Source organism: Misgurnus anguillicaudatus, chromosome 15, assembly GCF_027580225.2.
Source record: "Misgurnus anguillicaudatus chromosome 15, ASM2758022v2, whole genome shotgun sequence".
Classification (NCBI taxonomy): domain Eukaryota; kingdom Metazoa; phylum Chordata; class Actinopteri; order Cypriniformes; family Cobitidae; genus Misgurnus; species Misgurnus anguillicaudatus.
In genome coordinates this window covers 19,392,713-19,415,620 of record NC_073351.2, presented here as the reverse complement: position 1 = coordinate 19,415,620, position 22,908 = coordinate 19,392,713, and the positions used below count along the sequence as shown (strand labels likewise).

The 22,908-nt window shown below is 36.6% G+C and overlaps 2 protein-coding genes across 2 annotated transcripts; one reads left to right on the top strand and one right to left on the bottom strand.

Annotated features, from left to right (window-relative positions):
* Positions 1–131: 131 nt before the first annotated feature.
* On the bottom strand, positions 132–9,435 carry slc28a1 (solute carrier family 28 member 1). Its single transcript, XM_055174762.2, has 18 exons — positions 9,275–9,435; positions 8,951–9,027; positions 8,806–8,876; positions 7,388–7,479; positions 7,101–7,290; positions 6,869–7,010; positions 6,509–6,622; positions 6,157–6,231; positions 5,952–6,032; positions 5,496–5,576; positions 3,359–3,484; positions 3,158–3,288; positions 2,898–3,066; positions 2,628–2,822; positions 2,436–2,517; positions 2,154–2,252; positions 1,202–1,307; positions 132–1,095 (listed from the first exon to the last, which is right to left on the bottom strand). Exons 1-18 carry the CDS (start codon positions 9,276–9,278, stop codon positions 981–983), a joined length of 1,950 nt encoding a protein of 649 aa, XP_055030737.2. The 5' UTR covers positions 9,279–9,435; the 3' UTR covers positions 132–980.
* Positions 9,436–13,081: 3,646 nt separating this feature from the next.
* znf592 (zinc finger protein 592) lies at positions 13,082–22,819 on the top strand. Its single transcript, XM_055174763.2, has 9 exons — positions 13,082–14,001; positions 14,103–16,308; positions 16,403–16,581; positions 17,608–17,781; positions 17,874–18,018; positions 20,352–20,621; positions 20,773–20,885; positions 20,989–21,130; positions 21,376–22,819. Exons 2-9 carry the CDS (start codon positions 14,122–14,124, stop codon positions 21,847–21,849), a joined length of 3,684 nt encoding a protein of 1,227 aa, XP_055030738.2. The 5' UTR covers positions 13,082–14,001; positions 14,103–14,121; the 3' UTR covers positions 21,850–22,819.
* The last annotated feature ends 89 nt before the right edge of the window (positions 22,820–22,908 follow it).

Here is a 22,908-nt window from a genome sequence, read left to right as displayed (position 1 = left end):
AATAATTTAATTCAGTGGTTCCCAAACTTTTTCAGTGTGCGGCCCCCCTTGTGTACGGTGCATTCCTTCACGGCCCCCCAAAGAAAATTTGTGACAAAAAACTGTTCTAAAACTCAACATTTTAATAATAAAAAAAAAAACATTAAATTATACAAAAAGGTAGTGCTTTTGGTTAGTAGCCTTATTTTTTTAGGTTTAATTACACAGAATTCATGATAAATTAATGTATTTCATAAAATTGGGGGGGGGGGCTGGCACAATCTCGCGGCCCCCAGTTTGAAAACCACTGATTAATTTGTGAAACTGCTTGTGAAACCCAGCTAAAGTCATTTTTGTGTTTTACTGTTTTCTATATAAAATAATCCTGGATAATGTAAAGGACATTCTGTGAAAATATAACCTTGATATCTTTAATATTGACTGAGTAAGGTAATGTCAAAGATTGAAATTAAAGTAAAATCAGTGATTGAAATCTAATTTTGATGCTCACTTATCTCACAATTAGATATTATGAGACTTATGAGGGTTACATTTATTGTTTCATATCTATTCTAACTCGAAAAAATGAATCTGTTTTAAACACATTAGGACAATTTATTTATGTCTCATTAAAGTCAAATAAAATAAAATGTAAAAGATGCCAACATTTACAGCCTTCTAAAATGCTGGCATTTTGTCAAGATAACCATCATTAAATCTTACAATTGTGTAATTAGATGATAATTATATAAATTATCATTTAAAAACAACAAAATTGAGTGTCACAAAAAGTACATTAAATAAAATACACATTTTACTTGCACAGGCTTTCGTTCTATAATACATGTTATTTATATTATGAAATTGCACATGAATAGATAAATGATCAAAAAAAATCAAGTACAGTATATACATACATATATCCACTCAAAAACAGTCCCAACTTAATAAATAATATTACATAAAGTTTGCCACTGTTGCAGTGATACCTTTAAGTCAACCTACATGCAAACAGGTTCACTGAAGAGACCACAACAGTTGGTGAAGTACATCGTAGCGTTTTTTATTTGAACCCAGGAGCCTTCAAAGGAAATTGATCCAGTGATGTTTTCAGCACTGAAAAACAAAGATGCATTCAGATTATATGTACATATTTATTTTTTGCCATTTTAAGTGGTTAGATTGTCAATTACTGCAATGCAACAATATTCCTTGTACGTACCTTTTAAAAAGATCATAACAACAAGTTTTAATGTCGGGGACAGTGCTATTGAAGACTGAATTCTGAAACACACCCACACAGTCCAATGGAGGGACAAAAAGTATACCTACAGGTGATAACCAAAGTCATGAAACTGTTTAATTGCAAATGTATTTACAGCAATCCAGAAACATTAATTCTACTTAAGAATGTATTTATATATCACTGTAAAAAATATCTGGGGGCAAATGATTGAATTTTTCTTAAAAATTTTTTGGATATATGTAATTTAATTATGTACACCAGTTCAACATGATTAAATCAAGTTTTCTTAAAATGAAATAAATTTTAATTAATGTTAACTTCATTTAAAAAAAACGTATTAAATCATGTGCAACCGATGTCCAGACGTTGTTGTTTTTTTCAGTATAAACTGTAAAAAATCTTGTCTGCCTTAATTATAATTTTTTTAATCAATTCAGATTTACAAGTCATTTTAACTTACTATTATTTATTTTGATAAGAGATGAGTTGCTACAACTTTTATAAAAATTAAAGGAACAGTATGTAGGATTGTGGCCAAAACTGGTATTGCAATCACAAAACTTGTGGCTAAAACTGGTACTGCAATCACACAACTGGTGGCCAATACACAAAATGACAACATAAACATCAGTTGAGGGCTGCAACTCCACTTTTTAAATGACAATATCCTGGCCAGACCACTGTTGTCAGTGATATAAGTATTTGAAATGAAAATGATTTCTAAATGTCTGGTGACATATCAGGGCCATTTTATGATTAATTGATATACATTTCTTACATACTGTTCCTTTAAGTTGACATATTTCAACAATATAGTTATAACAACTCATCTCTGGTCAAGATAAATAATAATAAGTTGAAATTATTTGTAAATCTGAGTTGATTTAAGTCATTATTTTTGTGGTTTGTAAAAATAAAAACTGCTTACCAGCAATACAGGCATTGATCAGTGAAACACATGTGCCTGTAAACAGGGCCCTAAGCACTATAGCAGATATATCACCCTTTCTTGGTGGACAAATAGAGGCTGTGGAATTAAAATAATTGAAAATCGTATCAATAAATTATGTGTGATAACAGTATATTACTAAAGAAATGAGATAAGAAGAGTCATAAGTTAGGCATTCCTAGCACGAAAATCATTTGGCACGCCTTGGACAGGGAAGGCAGATGTAATATTCATTAAACAGTTACTAGTTTAGATACTCACACAAGCCTCCAATAACAATGCCAAGAGAACTAAAGTTAGCAAAGCCACACAAAGCATAAGTGGAGATGATTTCTGATCGAACCTGCAAGGAGTTTTGGTGACAAAAAAGCTAACTTTAGTTCATGCATTTGACTGATTAGAACAGTCTGCATATAATTTCATAAAAATACACTGATATTACAAAATACTTACTGAAATCCAATTTCTGTCTGGACCATTTAGCAAACTGCCATTAAGTCTGTTCATTTTGAGCTCTGACAGCTTCTCATAGGCTACGAACTCATTGAGGAAGAGTTTGATACCAATAAGTTCAGCCACAATAAATGATTCATCGTATGGAATCCCCATCATAAAGGCCACAGGCATAAAGACGTAAGAGCAGATCAACTGAGGGATCAGAAATAATTCTCTTAAAATGCTTCACTTTTCAATATGCAATGTATTCAATCTATTTTTACACACCTGAAAAGTAACTTCAGGGTATCCAACCATTCCTCCTAACCAGCTGAGAGCTGCATTGATAAAGTCCAAAATAGCGAGGAAAGCAATCAGGTTAGCAGCGATGTTGGCCACAAGTCCTATAGATGCAGATGCTCCACCACTGACAGCTTCTAAGACGTTCTGCTCACCACTGAGCACAAACAAACACCATGTGACAAACAGTTACATGCGGTATTAACAAACCTAAATGTGTTTATGTTCTTATTTGAGAGAGGACCCACCCGCCATCAACTTTAATCTGACTCTTAGAAGTGAACTTGCTCTTCTCAGTTTCAGGGTAAGACAGTTTGGAGATGGATAAGGCACATGGGGCCGCCATTACAGATGCTGAGATCAAAGCTGAGGCATCAATCTGTGTAGAGAAGATCAGTGACTTACTGTAAACACAGACATTCATTGGATGTGGAGAAAAGTTCTTCTACCCCAAATGAGATGAAAGCACCCATAACGCTCCCAGCGATGGTGGCAAATCCTCCAGTCATGACAGCATGAATCTCTGATTTAGTCATGTCTTTCAAATAAGGACGAATTAGGAGGGGTGCCTCTGTCTGGAACACAGCAAAATCAATCATATTAGATATAAAGAGCATATTTAACCAGCCATGGTTCCCTGCTTAAAGGAAAACACCACCGTTTTTCAATATCTTACTATGTTCTTCATCTTACTTAGACAAATGAATACCTCTTTTTACAATGCCTGCACTTAACCTTTGTACAGCATGTCGTTAGGGTGGCCATTCGTGCCAGTTCCGCCTTACACGTCCCGAACATGTTTTCGTGTTCGTTCTCCGATTCTCGGGTTCGATTTATTTTGTTTAAGACATACAATCATTGTAGTTTCATTCTTACCTTGAAATGTAACGGTTGCTTTTCTGAAATTAAACCCGAAATATTAAACCTTGATGACGTATGCGGTCGACCAACGCGACTTCCGGAGAACGAACCCGAAAACATGTTCGGCACGAATGGCCACCCTACGTGTCGTGAATGTGTTAGCAATTAGCCTAGCTCCATTTATTCCTAAGGATCCAAACAGGGATAAAGCCAAACACCAAACACTTCCATGTTTTCCCTATTTAAAGACTGTTACATGAGTAGTTACATGAGTAAGTATGGTGGCACAAAATAAAATGTAGTGAATTTTTAAGCGAATAAAAAATGAGAACTATATTGTATGGCAGAAGTTTGCAGCACTTCCACCTCAGGCGCAGTAATATTGATAGAAGTTTGATCGAGAGGGGGAGTAGTCAGGAGTGATTATGTTACTGCGCTGAGGTCGAAGTGCTGCAAACCAAGTGCTCTTCCGACATACAATATAGTTCTCATTTTTTATCCGCTTAAAAAATTTCCTATTTAAAACTTGACTCTTCTGTAGTTTCATCGTGTACTGAGGCTGACAGAAAATTAAAAGTTGCGATTTTCTAGGTAGATATGGCTAGGAACTATACTCTCATTCTGGTGTAATAATCAAGGACTTTGCTGCTGTAACATCGCTGCAGCAGGCGTAGTGATACGCAGTGCCCGAAAATAGTCCCCTGCCATTGAAAGTTACTAAGGGGACTATTTTCAGCTGCTGCGTAATATCATTGCGCCTCCTGCAGCTGTATTACAGCAGCAAAGTCCTTGATTATTACGCCAGAATGAGAGTATAGTTCTTAGCCATATCTGCCTAGAAAATCACAATTTTTAATTTTCCGTCGGTCTTAGTACACAATGTAACTACAGAAGAGTTTTAAATAGGAAAAATATTGAAACTCTTTGGTTATTTTTAGCGCTATGCTGGTGGTCTAGTGTGATTCAATGGATTGTGCTAAGCTATGCTAAAAGTGCTAGCACCAGACCCGGAGATCAGCTGAATGGATTCCAAAAAGGTAAAAATCAAATGTTTACCTCCAGGGGAGCTGGAAAATGAGCATATTTTTAAAAAAAATGGAGTGTCCCTTTAAAGGGTGTTTTGAATAGAGGTGTTTGCTTAAAAGATGAAATAAGGTCCATTCACTTCATGTCTGTCAGTTAACACATTAGTTCTTATGTAGCAACTTGCTACACAATGCTGGATGGTTTCAAACATGTACAAACCCAGCTGCTGGTTTAAATTAACTTAGAAAATGTCCATATTTGACACAACCATAAACACTTCAAAGTTGTATTTTGTTATAAAACAGAACAGGAAAGCAATGTTAAGCACAGACCTTATTTTACTCAAAATTCCAAAACTCTCTACACTGTAAAAAATATAAGATTTGAACAAAAAAGTCAACTGAATTAACCTAAAAATTTTAAGGCAATCTGGTAATTTACTTTTTTTTAAGTTTAACCAAATGATAACTGAGTCATCTGGGTTGTATAAATTATATTACGACTGAACAGCTACTTATAAAATATTAGTCAACAATGCATTTTCCAAAATTGTGTAATTGGCAGATAATATGTTCCATCAAGTAAAGTTTTTGGAAATTTTATTTATGACTAAGGTTAGAATACTTCCCTTATACAGTTAGCTAATAAAAATGTGTTTTTCTTACATGTCATTTAAATGACAAAAACAAAGGATATTACCTGTCCAACAAATATATTTCCTGCCACACTGAGAGTCTCTGTAGGGGACGTTCCCATCGTGACTTGCATAACCCAGGATATCTATTTTTACAATGATACATTGTTAATATCAAACGAAGAACAAAGTTTAAAGGAACAGTGTGTAAGAAATTTATATTAATCAATCATAAAATGGCGCTGATATGTCACTAGACATTAAGAAATCATTTTCATTTCAAATACTTATATCACTGACAACAGTGGTCTGGCCAGGATATTGTCATTTAAAAAGTGGAGTTGCAGCCCTCAACTGATGTTTATGTTGTCATTTTGTGTATTGGCCACCAGTTGTGTGATTGCAGTACCAGTTTTAGCCACAATTTTTGTGATTGCAATACCAGTTTTGGCCACAATCCTACATACTGTTCCTTTAAATCTATAGGTTCAGTGAGCATAAGACGGGAGTAATACACTTACCTTCATAATAACCCACTGCATCACACCCAAGTAGTACAGAACAGACATTACACTGCTGAAGAACACAACTATAGGAAGAGCCTGTGGGTATAATGATCAACAATAATAATATAAATACCTAATTATAACAATAGCATAATTATATAATAACATTTCAAAATATTCCCATTGATGCATTTCATGTCAAATGCTCGTCATTACTGACCTGGAACGCAAAGATGTTTTCAATCAGGTTTCCAAACACAAATGATGAGCCTGCTTTTGTGTAGTTCAAAAATGTCTGGAAAACAAAGATGAAGAGAACATGCATTAGTTGGCACATAGGGTTAAATGCATTTTTATCATTCTGACTTAATATTAAAAACTCCCATTTGATACTGCTTTATGAGTTCTTATAAATGAAGCACAGTAACCCTGGCTTCTCTTCAAATACTGTAAATCATCCATTGTTGTTTTGTCTAAATACGTTACTGCAGCCTATAACTTATTAACTTCATTAAAAGTATATTAAAGCCATTAATTATGTTTGTGCAAGACAGTATAACAAACATTGATACCTGAACTTGCTGTCCGAGCCATTCGAAGGCTATGAGACCTGGTTCTGTTCTTATGACAAACAGGCCGATGGCAAACTGTAAACCAAGTCCCCAAAAGACCGTCCTCCATCGCACCTATCATAATTCAACACAAACAACACATTAGATACAAAAACATTGTACATTGTCAAAAGATCAAAATTGTTTTTGTTATATTGGTGGGAAATTATAGGTGTAATCTCAACACTCAGATAAGGTTTGCAGGAAATCCAAAGTCTAAAAAAAGGCATTCCATGATAAGCAAGTTCAATAAAGCAAGTTGGAGAGTGTGAGTAAAGTAATCCATATTCAACTACGCGTGTGAACGTGTTTATCACTCACCGCAGTTCTGTGTGCAGAGAACAGAAATATGACAATAACAAAGAGGCAGACACCTCCAAAAGAGATGAGCTGTTCTGGACGCTTTCGTGTGTCGACCACCAACCACGCCACCAGCAATCCCAGCACAATTACTACAAACACCCTACAACACACAGAGACAGTTCTTGCAATCACCTTTAAAATGACCTGCACATATTGCATATGTGTACTCAAAACTACAAAGTAGACTTACCATTTTATCCATCTCATGTTAGATTTAAACCACCTTTGAGCCGGCTTAAAGAATCTCCTTATGCTGTCACCCTTATACTTATGCACTACTTCGGACACAATGACGAGCACCCCAAAACAAGTGAGGACAACCAAAGCAATTGCCCTCTGGAAATTCAAAATACAGGCAGCAATGAAGTATGCCACATAACCTGCAATATGAAACACAAAAACATTGAGTGGTAATACATTAGCATTTTATATTCCAAAACAATTATAACATGGAAATTGTAGATGAAACTGTGTTACCTGCAGCAAATATTGCCAGAGCGATGTATTTGATTATTTTGGAGTGAGCCTTGAAGAAGGTCTCTGTGGCTGTGATGGGTATGCAAGCTTTTCTGTGGTGAACAAGGAAAGTACATATGTAGTGCAAAATGCTTTTTTGAGAAGGTTTTTTTTATTGCTCATTTAAATCAAAACAATCTGTGTGCACTACTTACTTAATTGTAGTGAATTTCAAGTCCTGCATATTTCTTTGCTTTGCTATTTAGCTTTTATCATTCTGACTGCTTATCTTGCACATGTAAACAGAATGAGGTGGATATAATCTAGATTTTTCTTAGTCTGTATTTACTTATAAAGATTATCATATCTGGCACTGCACTCCAAAAAATGCTGGGGGTCTTTCAACCGAGTGCTGGCTGAACCAAAAAGGACAACACAACCTGTTGGGTTGTAACTTAACCTGTGCTGGGTTGTTTCAACTCAAAATGCTGGGTTTTACTGTATAAACATGTAATTATAAACATGTTTTCTGGGTGAATTTAACTCAACTGCCTATTTTAGATCTCAGAAAAAAGGTACAAAACTCGTCACTGGGACAGTATCTTCAAAAAAGCTCCAAATAGGTACCATTTTGATACAGATATTTAGGTACCAAGATGCACCTTTTGAAAGGTACCACCCCAGTGACAACTTTTGTACCTTTTTTCCCCTGAGGGTGTGTAATGACAATTATTTTGAAATGACATGATATTATGTAAGTTTAAATGGGACATATCTGACTTTTTACATTTACATTTATTCATTTAGCTGACACTTTTATCCAAAGCGACTTACAATTGCTATATATGTCAGAGGTCGCACGCCTCTGGAGCAACTAGGGGTTAAGTCTCTTGCTCAGGGTCACAATAATGTGTCACAGTGGATTCGAACCCAGGTCTCTCACACCAAAGGCGTGTGTCTTATTCACTGCAACCTCACCACACATATGAAATTTAAACAAGAAAAATCTTTTTTGGGTCTCAAAAAATCTAAAATTGGGTCCCCAGTGATTCTATCAACTTAGAAAATGTACAACCCAGTAAAAATTCAGGTAATTGAAATTTGGCTCCCCCTGTGATGTCAGAAGGGGATAATACCTCCCATTAATCTGCACTATCCAACCACCACACTGCCATAGTGCAGAGATCAACTCATTTGCATTTAAAAGGACACACCCAAAACCAAGATTTTTGCTCACATCTACAAAATGGCAATTTTAACATGCTATAATAAATTATCTGTGTGGTATTTTCAGTTAAAACTTCTTAAAAAATTTATTTGACATCTAAAAAAGGTTTTGTGAAATGTCTCCTTTAAAATAATGTTTAGGCAACCCCCAATATTGTGACAATGAATCATATGTGTGAGCTAACACTGAAAGATTCAATTTATAACCACACCTTAAGCATGATTTTGAATCCTTTTCTGACTCTTCTTTATCACTGTCACTGTCATTTGATGATTTATCGTCCTGAGGATCAAAGAAATGTAGATATTGAACTTGCACAATAGTTTCTTGAAAGAACAAATAACCAGTAAGTCTACCTTCACAAATGCTGGATTATCTAATCCTTCTTCATTCGCACATGAGACAGTTGTCAACTGTAAATCCTCTTTGTTCGCTGTAAGCAGAGTATCAGTTTAAATATTTTCCCCATGCAGCTTCAATGGACCTTGATTTAACAATACCTCAATACATGCATAAGAATTCTATTCACGTCCAAATTCACATTTCGTGCAAGCAAACATTATTCATTAAATATAAAAACAAAACTAACACAGCTCTTACGCAAACCTTGCAATAAATCACCTGTTCATACACCTGTTAAATAAATCTAGAAAGAATGGAGAGATAAACAAAAGACTCACTCATTCTGATTTCTCCGTCACAACTGTTGGCTCTTGAACCTTGAGCTTGGGATATATAACCTACTCTGCCCAGTTGGAAATCTTATCATTAATTAACTACACACTAAAGTGTTTATAAGGCACCTCCACGTTGCTTTCAGATCACTAGTCACTGCTGACTACACATAGTTGTCATGAAACAGCATCTTTTTATCATTTATTACAATAAAGCTCCTCCCAATTTGCAGAAGAGCAGAGATAGAAAGACACAAAGTAGAAAAAACACTGTTGTGATGCATGCATAGCCTTCTGTAATATGTGAGTTTATAAGATGAAAAAATGAGCTGTTGGTATTGCTCTCTTATGAAACTTTAACTTTCACACAATTTGGGCACAAGATGTCAGTGTTGCACACTTTAGAGAAGGCCTATAGCCTAGTAATAAAAAAAATGGAGTACGTACAGCATGTTTCTTACTGGTAAAGATGTGGCTTATAAAACAGTGTTTTGATGCTATAGGGTATTTTCAGGCATCACTGCTTATAGCAGAAGAGAAATTTCATTAAGAAAATTATTATAGGATATTAATTTTGAAAATGGAGATTTTGTTGCTATTGCAGAGATTTTTTTTTCTCACAATAATAATGCATTCATGTGGTTTCACAGAAGGCTTGTGACGTTTACAGAACACAAATGACAAAACTTAATACAATCATTAGGCATTGCAATCTGTTGAATTAATGACTGCCTCTCCTCGTAAAATTAAATGGGACTTAATTCCTTTTAGGTAAAAGAAGATGACACATTCTGGCATCTAAATAGACTTCAGTGTGCATCACTGCATTTTATTTCAGTTCTGATGTGTACAAAAAAACGTAAAAAAAATATGATGAAGGCATTTTATGTGCTTTGTTGAAGCAAGTGGCCATGCTCGTGATTCAGTGACATCATCCAAGTCTTGTCGGTCCTCAGCATAAATTAGAGAGATTATAATTGATTTGTAAAACCATTTCTGTTCCTCTGTGCTTTATGATTCTTCCAGATTACCTCTCGTGGTGAGAAAATGTGATTTAAAAAAATGTCAAAAGTTTCCACCTTTGACCCCTAATGTTTTCCGCTCCTGCCATCTACAGCTCAAATATCTGACTGATATACTCCCAACATCTTGGAGCCCTGGAGACATGAGAACGCAGGTCAGAATGCATTCATTCAATTGTCACTTCAAAACTATTTCTATAAATGGTAATATTAATGATTGCATTAACCTTGTGCAAAGAGAAACAGTATAATTTAAATAAATTTAAATGAATAATAATCAATATTAACATAAATTGAAAGGATTTGCAGACTGATATTAGAGAATAAAACTGATAAACACATTTAGCAGATTATATAAGGCGAGTATAAAAATAACACATGTAGACACAGTGTCCATTTACATTTCATGTGTCACAAGATCAGAAACACAGAAAAACAGAAAGGAGAAAATTAGAATTAATGCAGCAGAACAGTGCTGCTTCACTTTAATTTAAGGCTTTTATTTCACATGAATGCAAGAATGCTTAGAGAGAAGATTACACATGGAATTGTCAAGGAAAACAAATGCTGAACCATGGATTGAATGACTATTCTGTCCAATAATTCTGACTACCCCAAGAGTTTACTTATTAATATCAATAAAGAATAAATAATAAAGAAAACTTTGGAAGAAGCGTCTACGTCTTTCATATACAAAACACAAATATAGTAAAAAAACAAACAAACATATGATCACTGTCATTCCTTGAACCTGAAACTAATTGTGCAATAAGTATGTAGAGACTGGTTGTTAATTTAACCCTATATATTTAGCTGTAGTATTGAATTTCATAACAGGAATGAGGCATGACAATTCTAGTAATGACATCATAAATACACATTTACATATGTAGAGTTTCGTTGCAAAACGAGATAACCACCGTTTTTTTAATTGTTGAGAAATCTCGTTTTTTGGTTGTGCATTCCAATTAATTTCAATGCAACTGCAGTTGGTTTGTATTGATTTAAACCTTCATAACTTAAAAAATACAGCTAAGTAGCACCATAAAACAAAATAATAACATGATAACATAATAATAATTTAATTTACTAATTTAAATAATTGGCGTTTTAGTTTATATGTACATGAGTAAGTGTAACTGTATGTGTCTATGTGTGTATATTTGTTGTTGTTGTTGTTTTTATGGACCAAGAGAGAGTGTCCTTAATAAAAGATTATTATTATTTTTATTATTATTATTATTAATAAACATGTTTTGTCAAAAATGTTTAAAAAATGAATTTATCTCGTTTTGCAACGAAACTCTTCATATTATCAGGACATTAACCCTCGGGACTTTATCTGGGCTGTTTCTTCAGACAGCTATCTGTTTTCTAGATACAAAGATTTCCACCCTCTCAAAGTCTATGGCTCAGTTCAGTTTTATATCTAATAAAGTAATCCGCAGATTTGGGAGGGTTAGTTTTTAAATGTATTCGATTACAGTTACATATTACTTTGTAAAAATAGCATTCAATAACTTAATCCAAGCACCAAAATATAAAAGTAGTGTAATCTACTTTTGGATTCCTTCAAGGTCAAAAAGACTTTTTGAAGATTTTTTTATTTAAAAAATCTGGTCACATTACTGTAGTAAAAATCAGTGTAAATCTTTGTAATCCTGAAAGTATTCCCATTTTTTACAAAATGTAACTGTAATCTGATTACTATGTTTTTTAACGTAACTGTAACGGATTACAGTTACTAGTTTTTTGACTCCTGAATACGTAATCCCGTGACTTCCCAACCCTGGTAATCCTGAATACTGGATTCATATTCAAGTATTTATAAATACCATATAAAATTCCTCAAAATCTATTAAATAATTTCCCTGTTAGAATAAATGTGTGCACCATACTGCAAGTTTACTCATTTATGCTTCCCCCCATTTGCAAAATGTAAAGAAAATGAAAAACGTAATTATACTACTGTACATGGTATTACATGAACTAGTATGATTAGAATAACAATGTTAGTTCTGTTTTTAAAAGACACTGTCAGCGAATAAAGAATAGGCCTACAATTGATGTTTAAAAACTTGGCATAGTGATTTTTTCTTTTAGCCTACTGAAAAATACGCACACGAATGTCTGTCTGTCAACCAATCAGAATGAAGCATTCAACCACTTTGCATATAACAACATAAATTACACTATTAGTGTAAACATAATTTATGTTTTCTGCTTGTTTAAGGCAGTGGTTCTCAAACTGGGGGCTGAAGAATGGTGCCAGGGGGGCCCCAGTTTTGTGACATTTGATAAAATACATTAATTTATCATGAATTCTGTGTAATTAAAAAAAAATAATAATAAAGCTACTAACCAACAGCACTACTTTGTATAATTTAATATGTTTTCTTTAATTAAAATGTTACATTTTAGAACAGTTTTTTGTCATAAATTTTCTTTGGGGGCCGCAAAGGAATGCACCATACACAAGAGGGGCCGCACGCGGACAAAGATTGAGAACCACTGGTTTAAGGTATAAAAACAAAAAATGACCAGACTAAAATATATTTTAAAATTAATCGCGAAGAGAATCACTTGATCGTAAAAAAAAAAATTACTTTAAAGTACACACTTCTTTGAAATTTGAGTTGTATTTAGAGTGCAACATTTCATCCCTGGCCTGCAGTCATCCTTTGAACAAAGTGTATCATTTTTTGTAATTCTATTCGTTTTATATAAAGGTTTAGATTCTCAATTTTTTAATAGCCTATCAAATTCGCCTTTGTAAATAGAACAACGTTCGAGTCGAAGTCTCCAAAACTGCTGTCTAGTTAGGCAGCTCGGTAGAATTTGACACATCCTCCTTGAGGCTTTGAGCGGGGTCCTCGTTCGTTCACACACAGGAAGGAGAGAGAGCTGTTAGCTAGCACAGACATCGGACAACTGTAAACAACTCACTTTATAAACCTCACAACTCAAAAAAGACTGGACGCTTACTTGAGCAACCATTTGCATGCCTTTTAAAAGTTGTTTTAAAAAGCGTGTTTGGCTGTTGATGTCTGTACTGTTGTACGAATAGGACAGGCTTGCGTTATTTACAAAACTGGCATGCAAGCTGCTAGTCAAGCGCGCACCCGACAGCACAGCTAAAGCTTCTGTCAGTACGGGCTGCTTTGCTTGTTTCATGAAAACTCTCGCGCCCATTTTTATAACTGAACACATGACAGAAATGTCATATTATGTGTTACGGAGTGAAACGGGACGAATTTAACTGTGAAGAATGTTTCAAAGGGATTATTAGCTTGTCGAAGGTTTGTTTTCTTAGTTAGCATATAAGCTAATGCTAGCTTCGTACAACCTCGCTCGAAAGGCTAACTTCTCTGCAATTGCATGACTTATTTAAGTAATGACAGTAACATATATGCTATGGTTTAAATACTATTCTCTGTACAGGTTTATAAAATCATTGTATGTGATTGACAAGCTAGCTAACTAGACTTGACTTGCTAAAAGTAATTTGAAATTGTGTCAGAGACAGTTATGGTAAAATGCTAAAAGGAAAGGTGCTAAAGTTTTCTTAAACATACCACAAAGTGTTTGAGTTGGTGGACTGGTAACTTAATATGGAAGGTCCTACAAGTGTCAGTATGGTACAGGTAAAGATACTGATGGAGACTCTTAACACCCAACAACTGCGGAGATGAATTAACCAGGAATCAAATGGTAAATATAAGTCTTTGTTTTGCATTCAGCTGTTATTGCATGCATTAATAAAAAAGGCATGTACCTTATCTGTATATAATTATATATTTTGTATTTTATAGGTTTTTAAAGTCCTCAAACATGGGTGATATGAAGACCCCTGATTTTGATGATCTTTTGGCCGCCTTTGACATCCCTGATGCGACCAGTTTGGGTGTCAAAGAGGCCATACAGGAGCATCATGATGAGGGAGAGGGACATCTAAAGCACTCGGACATGTGTATGGATGCCACAGCTTTGATCCCTCACCCCACAACAGATGCCCCTGCTGTCAGTGTTATAGTAAAAAACACCAGCCGCCAAGACTCTTATGAACATCTTGTGGAGAAAGAGGGCTCACATTTGGGACACCTTTTGCAAAATGGGTTCAAATCTTCTGCAGGCTCACTAGAGGCGCATCATATTGAGACTCATCCCATCAGTTATCCAAAGCTGGATACAGCTTCTGTCAATGGAAACTGTCCAGAACGTTTCTCGGAAAAGAGCCCTGAAAAAAATCCCACTATGTTAAGGGCAGTTCCTCAGTTTAGCCCCATATCTAGTCCAGAGTCTGAAGATGTTCAGAGCAATGGAATTGCTGACCATCCAAAATCTCCATACTTCCCAAATGATTCACTGTTTACATCTTCAGCTTTTCCTATGTTAGACAGTCATGGAAAATTACAAGCTTGCATTCAGACGTACAAGTCCCATGAAAGACATCTTGGTTCTAAAAATATGGATGATGTCAAGAATAATGATGACTCCTCTTTCAGAGAGAGTTTTAAAGATGATAAAGATAAAATAGAAACATGTTTTGATTCAGTCCCTAAGAAAGACAACACTGAAGATTTTGGAACAAATGCGTGTCCAACCCCCGAGACAAACATTTCTTCTTCTCGCACGTGTGTCAAAGCTTATACCTCTAGGTTGTCTTCTTGTTTAGATGCATTAGCATCCCTAAATGCTAAAAGGGATCCAAGTGAGCAAAGTAATTCAGTAACCTCAAAAGATCCAATAAAATTTAGTCCAAAAATACCCATATCACCAAGGAGCCCCAGGAGTCCTCTCGAGGTGGTGAAACGTTTCGCAAGACAGCCTGACAGCCCCATGAGCATATGCAGTGATAGCAGCGGTAAAGCGTCTCCAGCTGTTGCTACCGGCTCACCTCCGGCAATACCAAGAGTCAGAATAAAGACAATCAAAACCTCATCTGGAGAAATCAAACGTACTGTCACAAGCATATTACCGGACTCTGAAACTGAAGATTTCCAGTCACCTTTTGGATCATCTCCAATATCTCAGTCCTCAGTTGAAGATGCCTTCTCTAAAACATTGCCTGTGTATCGTTCAAATGAAATCATTTCTGAGGTCATTTTTGAAGATGGAAAGCAGGAGGCCTCAAAGACGGCTTTATTGGGTAGCAAACCGGTAAGGAGCGCAAAGAAACCTCAATCCCAAAATAATGATCATGTATTAAAAACAACACAAGGAGGGAATAAGCAGAGGAAGGCCAATGCTGCTCAGATGGGTTCTTTGGCTAATACAAATTACCTTCCAAAAGCATTACACTTAGCTAACCTAAATCTAGTCCCTCACAGTGTGGCTGCTTCAGTTACAGCAAGATCTTCCAGCAACAGACAAGACCGCTCTCGGTTATCATCTTCAGCGGTTTGCAGTTCTGTACCCTTAGTGCACCAAGTCAAAAAAGTCTCCCCAAACGCACGGGCTGTTACCCCGAATACTGCAGCTGGAACTTTAAACAGACTATTGAATTATTCGAACCCCGTGCCAACATACGTTCCTGACCTGAGTCCACCACCGGGCAGCAATATCAAGCTTCCACCACAAGGCTATTGCTGCCTAGAATGTGGAGACGCCTTTGGGCTGGAAAAGAGTCTCGCTTACCATTATAGTCGGAGGAGCGTGCATATTGAAGTAGCATGTACCCACTGCTCTAAAACATTGGTGTTTTTTAACAAATGTGCTCTTCTGGCACATGCTCGAGATCACAAGAACAAAGGCATGGTGATGCAGTGCACTCAGTTGTTTATGAAGCCCATTGATGTTGAGCAGATGTTGGCGCCCACCAAGCCTATGCAGTCGAAGAATCAGATACCTTGTGAGAACAAGAGAACAGAATCATCCAAAAACCAAGTGGTCTTGCCTCTTTATTCTGACAGAGTTATTAGACATGGGTTCAAATGCCTGGATTGCAATAAACAAATGTCAGACACGACTTCACTTGCAGGACACTATCAAAGAATATCAGTGGATTCTGAAGGTCTGGTGAGTAAACTATTATTTTGTGTTTTATTTATTTATAAATTCTTTACAACAGTTTGTTTTGTGCTTTTCACTTCTTTTTTCACTTCTAATGCAGATGTGCAAGGTTTGCTCAATGCTGCTACCAAACAAATGCAGCTACATGGCTCATCAGCGCATTCACACACATAAATCCCCTTATTGCTGCCCTGAGTGTGGGGCACTCAGTCGTTCTGTGGATATCCAAAAGCATGTAAAGGAGAATTGTCTTCACTATGCCCGCAAAATCGGGTACTCGTAAGTAACTTCAACTTTGACCTCCATAGCAATAACATGGCTTGACATTAACGCTTGTCAGAGACAAGGACATGTTTAAGATAGGCAAGTGAGAAAGAATTTTACTTGCACGAATATAAAAGTAACTTAAAAATGCCCAAAAACTGACCACCACAAACCCCCATGGCTTCAGTCGCTTCGCCTCCGACCCTTCATTTAAGCCTGATTATACCTAAAGACGGGGTGCATGATCTCTGAAAGCCAATGTTGACATTTGAAATCACATAACAAACATGCCCCTAGCCCAATAGAATCTGGACCTTCTTTTGATAGACCCACCCCACACATATGCAACCAAGGCAACAATGTCGGTTAGTAGACCAGTGGCGGCTGATGACTGCTCTTCCGAGGTACGCAAATTAAAAATATGTGTTCGGAGTGTCAAGTGTGTTGCTCGTGTTTTCAAAATATGTGTTTGTTGTATCATGTGAACCATGTGCATCACGTGTCCTGCCAAAACAAGTGCCCGCTGCACACACGTCAAAACCATTTATGACAAAAGAGACGCTAACGTTCACAAAATACACGCAAGACACTCCCTTAACAGTAAACCCTGATTATGCATGAGATTATCCGAGTATATGGCAAACACAAGCATCTTTTTTTTCATAAACCCTTTAGATGCGTCTGCAGCAGGCACTTATTTTGACAAGACACGTGATGCACATATTTTGAAATTACGAACCACACACATGATGGGCTACATACATGTTGTGACGAACTTCGCATCGAGCGTCCTCGATAAAAGAAGTCATCGGCCGCCACTGTAATAGACATGCTCCTTACTGCAGGTTGGCTACAAGTTTGGTAGTCGACCCAACTCCGTTTTCCAAAGTGCTTTTTAAAAATCATGCACTCCGCCTTTAAGTAAATGACAAATTTACTTGTCTGAAGGACAACCACATAACAATGCTTAGTGTCAAGCCCAGAATAAACTTATAAAAATATCTTTTGTGTTGTTTATCACCTAAATGCAATTTCTTGCAGGTGTCTGCATTGTGAAATGCTTTTCATGTCACTGTCCCTCTTGAAGAGTCACATTGAGGACAAACATTGTCAGGTCTTCTATAAATGTACCATCTGTCCTGTAGCCTTCAAATCTTCTGATGGCTGTCTGGCACACGTGAAAAGCAAGCATGGTGGCAGTGAACCTGACCATCAGTAAGTGCCTCTCTTTTTCTCTCTTTAAATTCAGTCAGTGTAGGTGATCTTAGACCTGTCTTAAAAAGTTGTTCCTGGTGTTTCCTGTGCAGGGTGATCTGCAAGTGTTCCTGTGAAACAGTCTTTAAGAGAAAACAGCTGTTGTATCAACATTGCCATCATCGTATTTCTGTGTTCAAGTGTCCAAAGTGCACATCATTTTTCCCAGAGAAGATACTTCTGGCGCAACATTTCAAGGTTTGTATCTTTTTTTTATTGCCATTATGCTCCTTTCAAACCACCAGCGGCTTTCTCGCTGTGTGTTGCTCATCTCTTTAATTAGGAGGCGTTTCTAATTCAGGTTGTCTTAAACAAATGAGTACCATCCACTGCAGTAACTGACGAGAGACAGGTGATGTGAACTTCACTGCTTCGCTCTCATTGGTAGTCGCTCCCGAAATTTGTAGTTCATCGTGTTCTGTGCAGTTATATGGAACACCTGCTTTGATTGCACATTGCTGAGGGGGACAGTTAGGCATAGTTGAAATTCATCTGTCAGTTTTTCGATTTGTCAGTTGGGGTGGTGTGCAAATGACAGGTTGTTCGGCAAGTCTTGGCAAAAAAATTCAACCCTAACAAAGTTTTGCTAGACAATAGATAGGTTATGATAATTAGGTAGTTTGTTTAGTCAGTTCACAGAAGTTATTGAAAGAATTTTAATGATAAAGTAATCCTGACCAAAGTAATCCACTCAGTAATAATAATTTCCAATGAGCCAAAATGTAAAAACTTTAAAGGTGGTGCACAGCCAGGTAAATACAATAAATAAGCAAGGAACACAAAATTGCCTAAATATGATGTGTTCTGAAAAATATGATTTTGTACCGTATTTTCCCGACTATAAGCCGCAACGGAGTATAAGCCGCATCCTTCAAAAATGCGTCATTAAGACGTCATAACATATATAAGTCGCAGTGGAGTATACGTCGCGTTTATTTAGAAAATTATTTCACAAAATCCAAGCCAAAGAACAGACATTTAATCTGGAAAGGCAAGTTATTCAACTAAACAATAGCACAGAACAGCAGGCTGAATAGATGCGTGTACGTTAAAGTAATAATATCAGTTATTTAAACGATAAACCATAGCATACAGAACTTACCTGGAAGGTTGAATAGGCTAAATTAACCGAACAAGCCAACTAGCTTGAAGTTCGCATTTTTCGTCATTCCACATCACTGAATCCATTGAATTACATAAATACAGGAGCAGCATATAGCGGACTCTTGCGGCTGTAGACGGTAATGTTGTCTCTTGGTTCATATATGTCAAAATTTATTCATACTGACTTACAAGGCACACCTGACTATAAGACACAGCACCAGCCAAGTTATGAAAATAACACGGCTTATTGTCAGAAAAATACGGTAGTGCAAACCTGCTTAAAGATAGTTTTTTGTATTGTGTATCTTCTGTTGTGTTTTAATTCTGTTATTCTGTTTAATCTTCATCAACATGAGGATGATAAAATAATAAGAAAATGTTCATTTTTGGGTGAACTATCCCTTTAAAGGGGGGTGCACAATTTTTGAAAAACGCTTTGGAAGAGGGAGCCGGGCCGAGTACCAAAACATACTTGTAACCAATCAGCAGTAAGGGGGATGTCTACTAACCGACATCGTTGCCTGGATTGCGTATGTGTGGGGCAGGTCTATCAAAAGAAGGATCCCAATTTATTGGGGTAGGGGCATGTTTGTTTAGGTGATTTCAAATGTCAACATTGGCTTTCAGAGATCATGCACCCCACCTTTAAGTCACTTATGGCGCTTTTCCATTCCATAGTAATCCACTTACTTTTGGGAGCTTTTCCATTGGGTGCAGTATGTAGTACCCAATACTTTTTTTAGTATCACCTCGGTTGGGGTTCCAAGCGATCTGAGCTGATACCAAACGTGACGCGAATACACCGTAGATCACTGATTGGTCTGAGAGAATCGTCTCTACAGCGTCATCGCTATAATGTAAAATATTAGCTTTACCTTTAGTGCTAGCTTCTCGAGCAAACATGTTGTCATCCGTGCTCTGCTATAAGTTCCCAAACTCCGTTTTAGCGATGAAAAACATCCACAGGACAGGTTGATGTTGCAGTTTGTGGCGGAACATTCGCGACGAGCACATCAGCATTATATGCTTAAATGCAACTTCAGTGAGGCTCAGCGGAGTGCATCAACCACTGACGCCACGGGTGTTTAAACCGAAACTGTCATGAGAGATAGAGGTTACGTTAGTGATAAACACGATGTGCAAACATCTATTTGTGGTGGCCAATTTTAATTTTATGGCGGACTGATAAATAAATAAATGGGAATGTACAGGACGCTCTCAAATATAACGACACGCTTATAATCCCTCCCCCTGCGAAGTAATACCAAACTCGATGGAAAAGCTAACCACGCCAAAGTGAGGTGAGGTGAGCTGACCCGACCCAAACTAAACTAAACCGTGGGGTACTATGCAATGGAAAAGCGCCATTAGCTAATGTTGTCACATGTGTTGCTATTAAATAAATAAGTTGTTTTTCTTATGTACAGGGTGTTCATGTTAAAGTTCTCAAAGGTGAAGCAGAGAAAAGCCAAACAGAGACAACATCTTTCTGTGATACAGTGTCATCACAAAACCTTCAACCAAGGTCCACCAAACCTGCTAATGAGGCCTGCATTAAAGTAAGAGACAGCTCTGCTGCACGGAGGTCAAATAGTGGACATAGTGTGAAGAACGCTGGTTGGACCTGTGCACAATGTCTACTGTGGGTCGCTGACAGAGAGGCCTACATCAGTCATATGAAGACCAGCCATGGAAGGGTGAGCTCCAGCTGTAGTGTAATCCTTAGACTTGTGTTTCATGTGGCTTAAATATGTGTTTAAACCTTTTCACTGGTTTGGCTGGTTTTCTTGTTTACTATATTTTTGTATTGCTCTAGTTTATTTTCTAAAAAATGACTTTGTTGTGCAGTCTGTAAAGAAACATCCATGTCGACTGTGTGAAAGATCCTTCAATTCACCCTTGAGTCTTAGACGACACGTTCGCAGTGACCATGATGGAAAAAAGAAAGTTTATACATGCTGGTAAAGCCAAGACGTCACTAAACATGTGGCAGATTTAACGTTTCTTAGCCTTCTTTATCATTTTTTTTGTTTTGTCTGACTTTGTTTTGTACATTTCTTAAAGGTACTGCACAAATGAGAACATAACCTTTACTAAACACTCTATGCTGAAGAATCACATCAGCTTGATGCATGGAATCAAGAATCCAGATTTCAGCCAGATGGCAAAGTTGGCATCTCAGGAGGTGGGAAAAACTACAAGCGAGGTAATCACAAAATACTTTTGGTTACAAAATACTGATTGGCTTAATGAGTGAATCTACACTGGAAACTTCTTAAAGCTTTTATGTTAAAATATTTTCTTATAAATATTCCATGCACAAGATTTTTTTCTTATTCAGCACTGTTCTGATTTTATTACATATCAAGTAATGTTTAAGAGGTATGAGGAATTTCCCTGACAGAGCTATATTTTTGAATGTCAAAATGGAGCTTCATGTTCCTGTTTCAGAGGCTGAAAAGAAGAGCAGAGGAAGCCAATGGAAAGACAGCAAAAGAAGGAACATCATATTGTTCTCCTGCCAAGCGTCTTAAGCCACTTTATCGCTGTGCCAAATGTGGCTTTACCTCAGAAGACCAAGCGCAGTTTCAGGAGCACATACCTCAACACAGAACCGACAGTGACACGCCCCAGTGCCGGTATTGCGGCCTTTGTTTCACATCTCAGCAAGCGCTCAGCAGGCATCTCTTCATTGTGCATAAGGTCAAAGAACAAGAGGAGCAGCAGGACTCTAAAAATGAGGTAGCAAATCGAAAAGGACTAAACTCAACTGACTTGAGAGGTGGAAGAAAACTTGTACCTCTTTTGCCAAAATTAACTCTCCTGTCCACAGAGGGAGACCACAGTAAGTCTGTGACCCTTGAGTCCATAGACCGTGCTTACAGCAACACACAGACATCAGAAACAAAGAAAGAAAAGACCTGAAAAACAGAACACTTTACATGGAAAGCTGCTAATCAACGTGATTGCAAACAATGATGGGCAAACATGCCTTTTAGCTGAATATGCAGCTAATAAATTTGGTACAGCAAACATGTTGCCTTACAGTGAAATATTATATCTCATAAAAATATTATAAACAGACTTATATTCAGAATTTCATTGCATTAACATAAAACTGTTGGATACATGCAATTAATCGTCACTTTTTATTGTGTATTACTTTGATGTGTATGTCTATCTTATGTATGTGGTTAATCATAATTTATTTTCATATAATTTCAAAAGCATCGTGTCAGGGTGTTACATTGTTTATCTACAGAACAAATGTATGTCAACAAATCTATCATGACATGTATGTTTCATAATCTAGCCATATGTTGGAAAGTTTTGTAATACTTTGGCTGTTTTCAGGGTTACCAAATATGTCAACAGGGGAAAATGCTGATGAATTTAGTACTTTTGATGGTCAGTTTTTGGTGGTGCTTGTGTTATGCTTGTCTTGAAGGAAGGGCATGCCTAATGATAAATATTTGACTGTTTGTTAGCTAGTGTGCTTGTATTATGAAGCTAAACATCTGTAACAGTATTGCTACTATGGAGATTACATTTATTCTTAAAGGTATAAACCCAGGTATCTGCACTCAGAGAAAATATATTTTCATATTCATTCCATTAGAGGACTAGTTTCAATTACATTTATACTCAATGAGCCATTCTTACAATCAAAATTAGCACTTTTGTAAATGCTTATATGGAGAAAAAACTTGATAACATATTTACATATTCTCAGATTAAAGAAAGACACCCGAAACTCAAACTTACAGTATATTATGAGAAGTTTGATGTTTTGGAGGCCTTCGAAAAACGTCAAATACAAAGATTACTATTGTTTCTGTCACTATTATGTTTGTTAATGTTTCAAATTAAACTTTTATGTCAAATGTCTAAGAAATTTCTTTTAACTGGGTGATATTTTGTGTTTTCGTTGTATGTCAATATTTGTGTAATGTTCTTGATAGCAAGTTTGTTTAAAACTAGTAT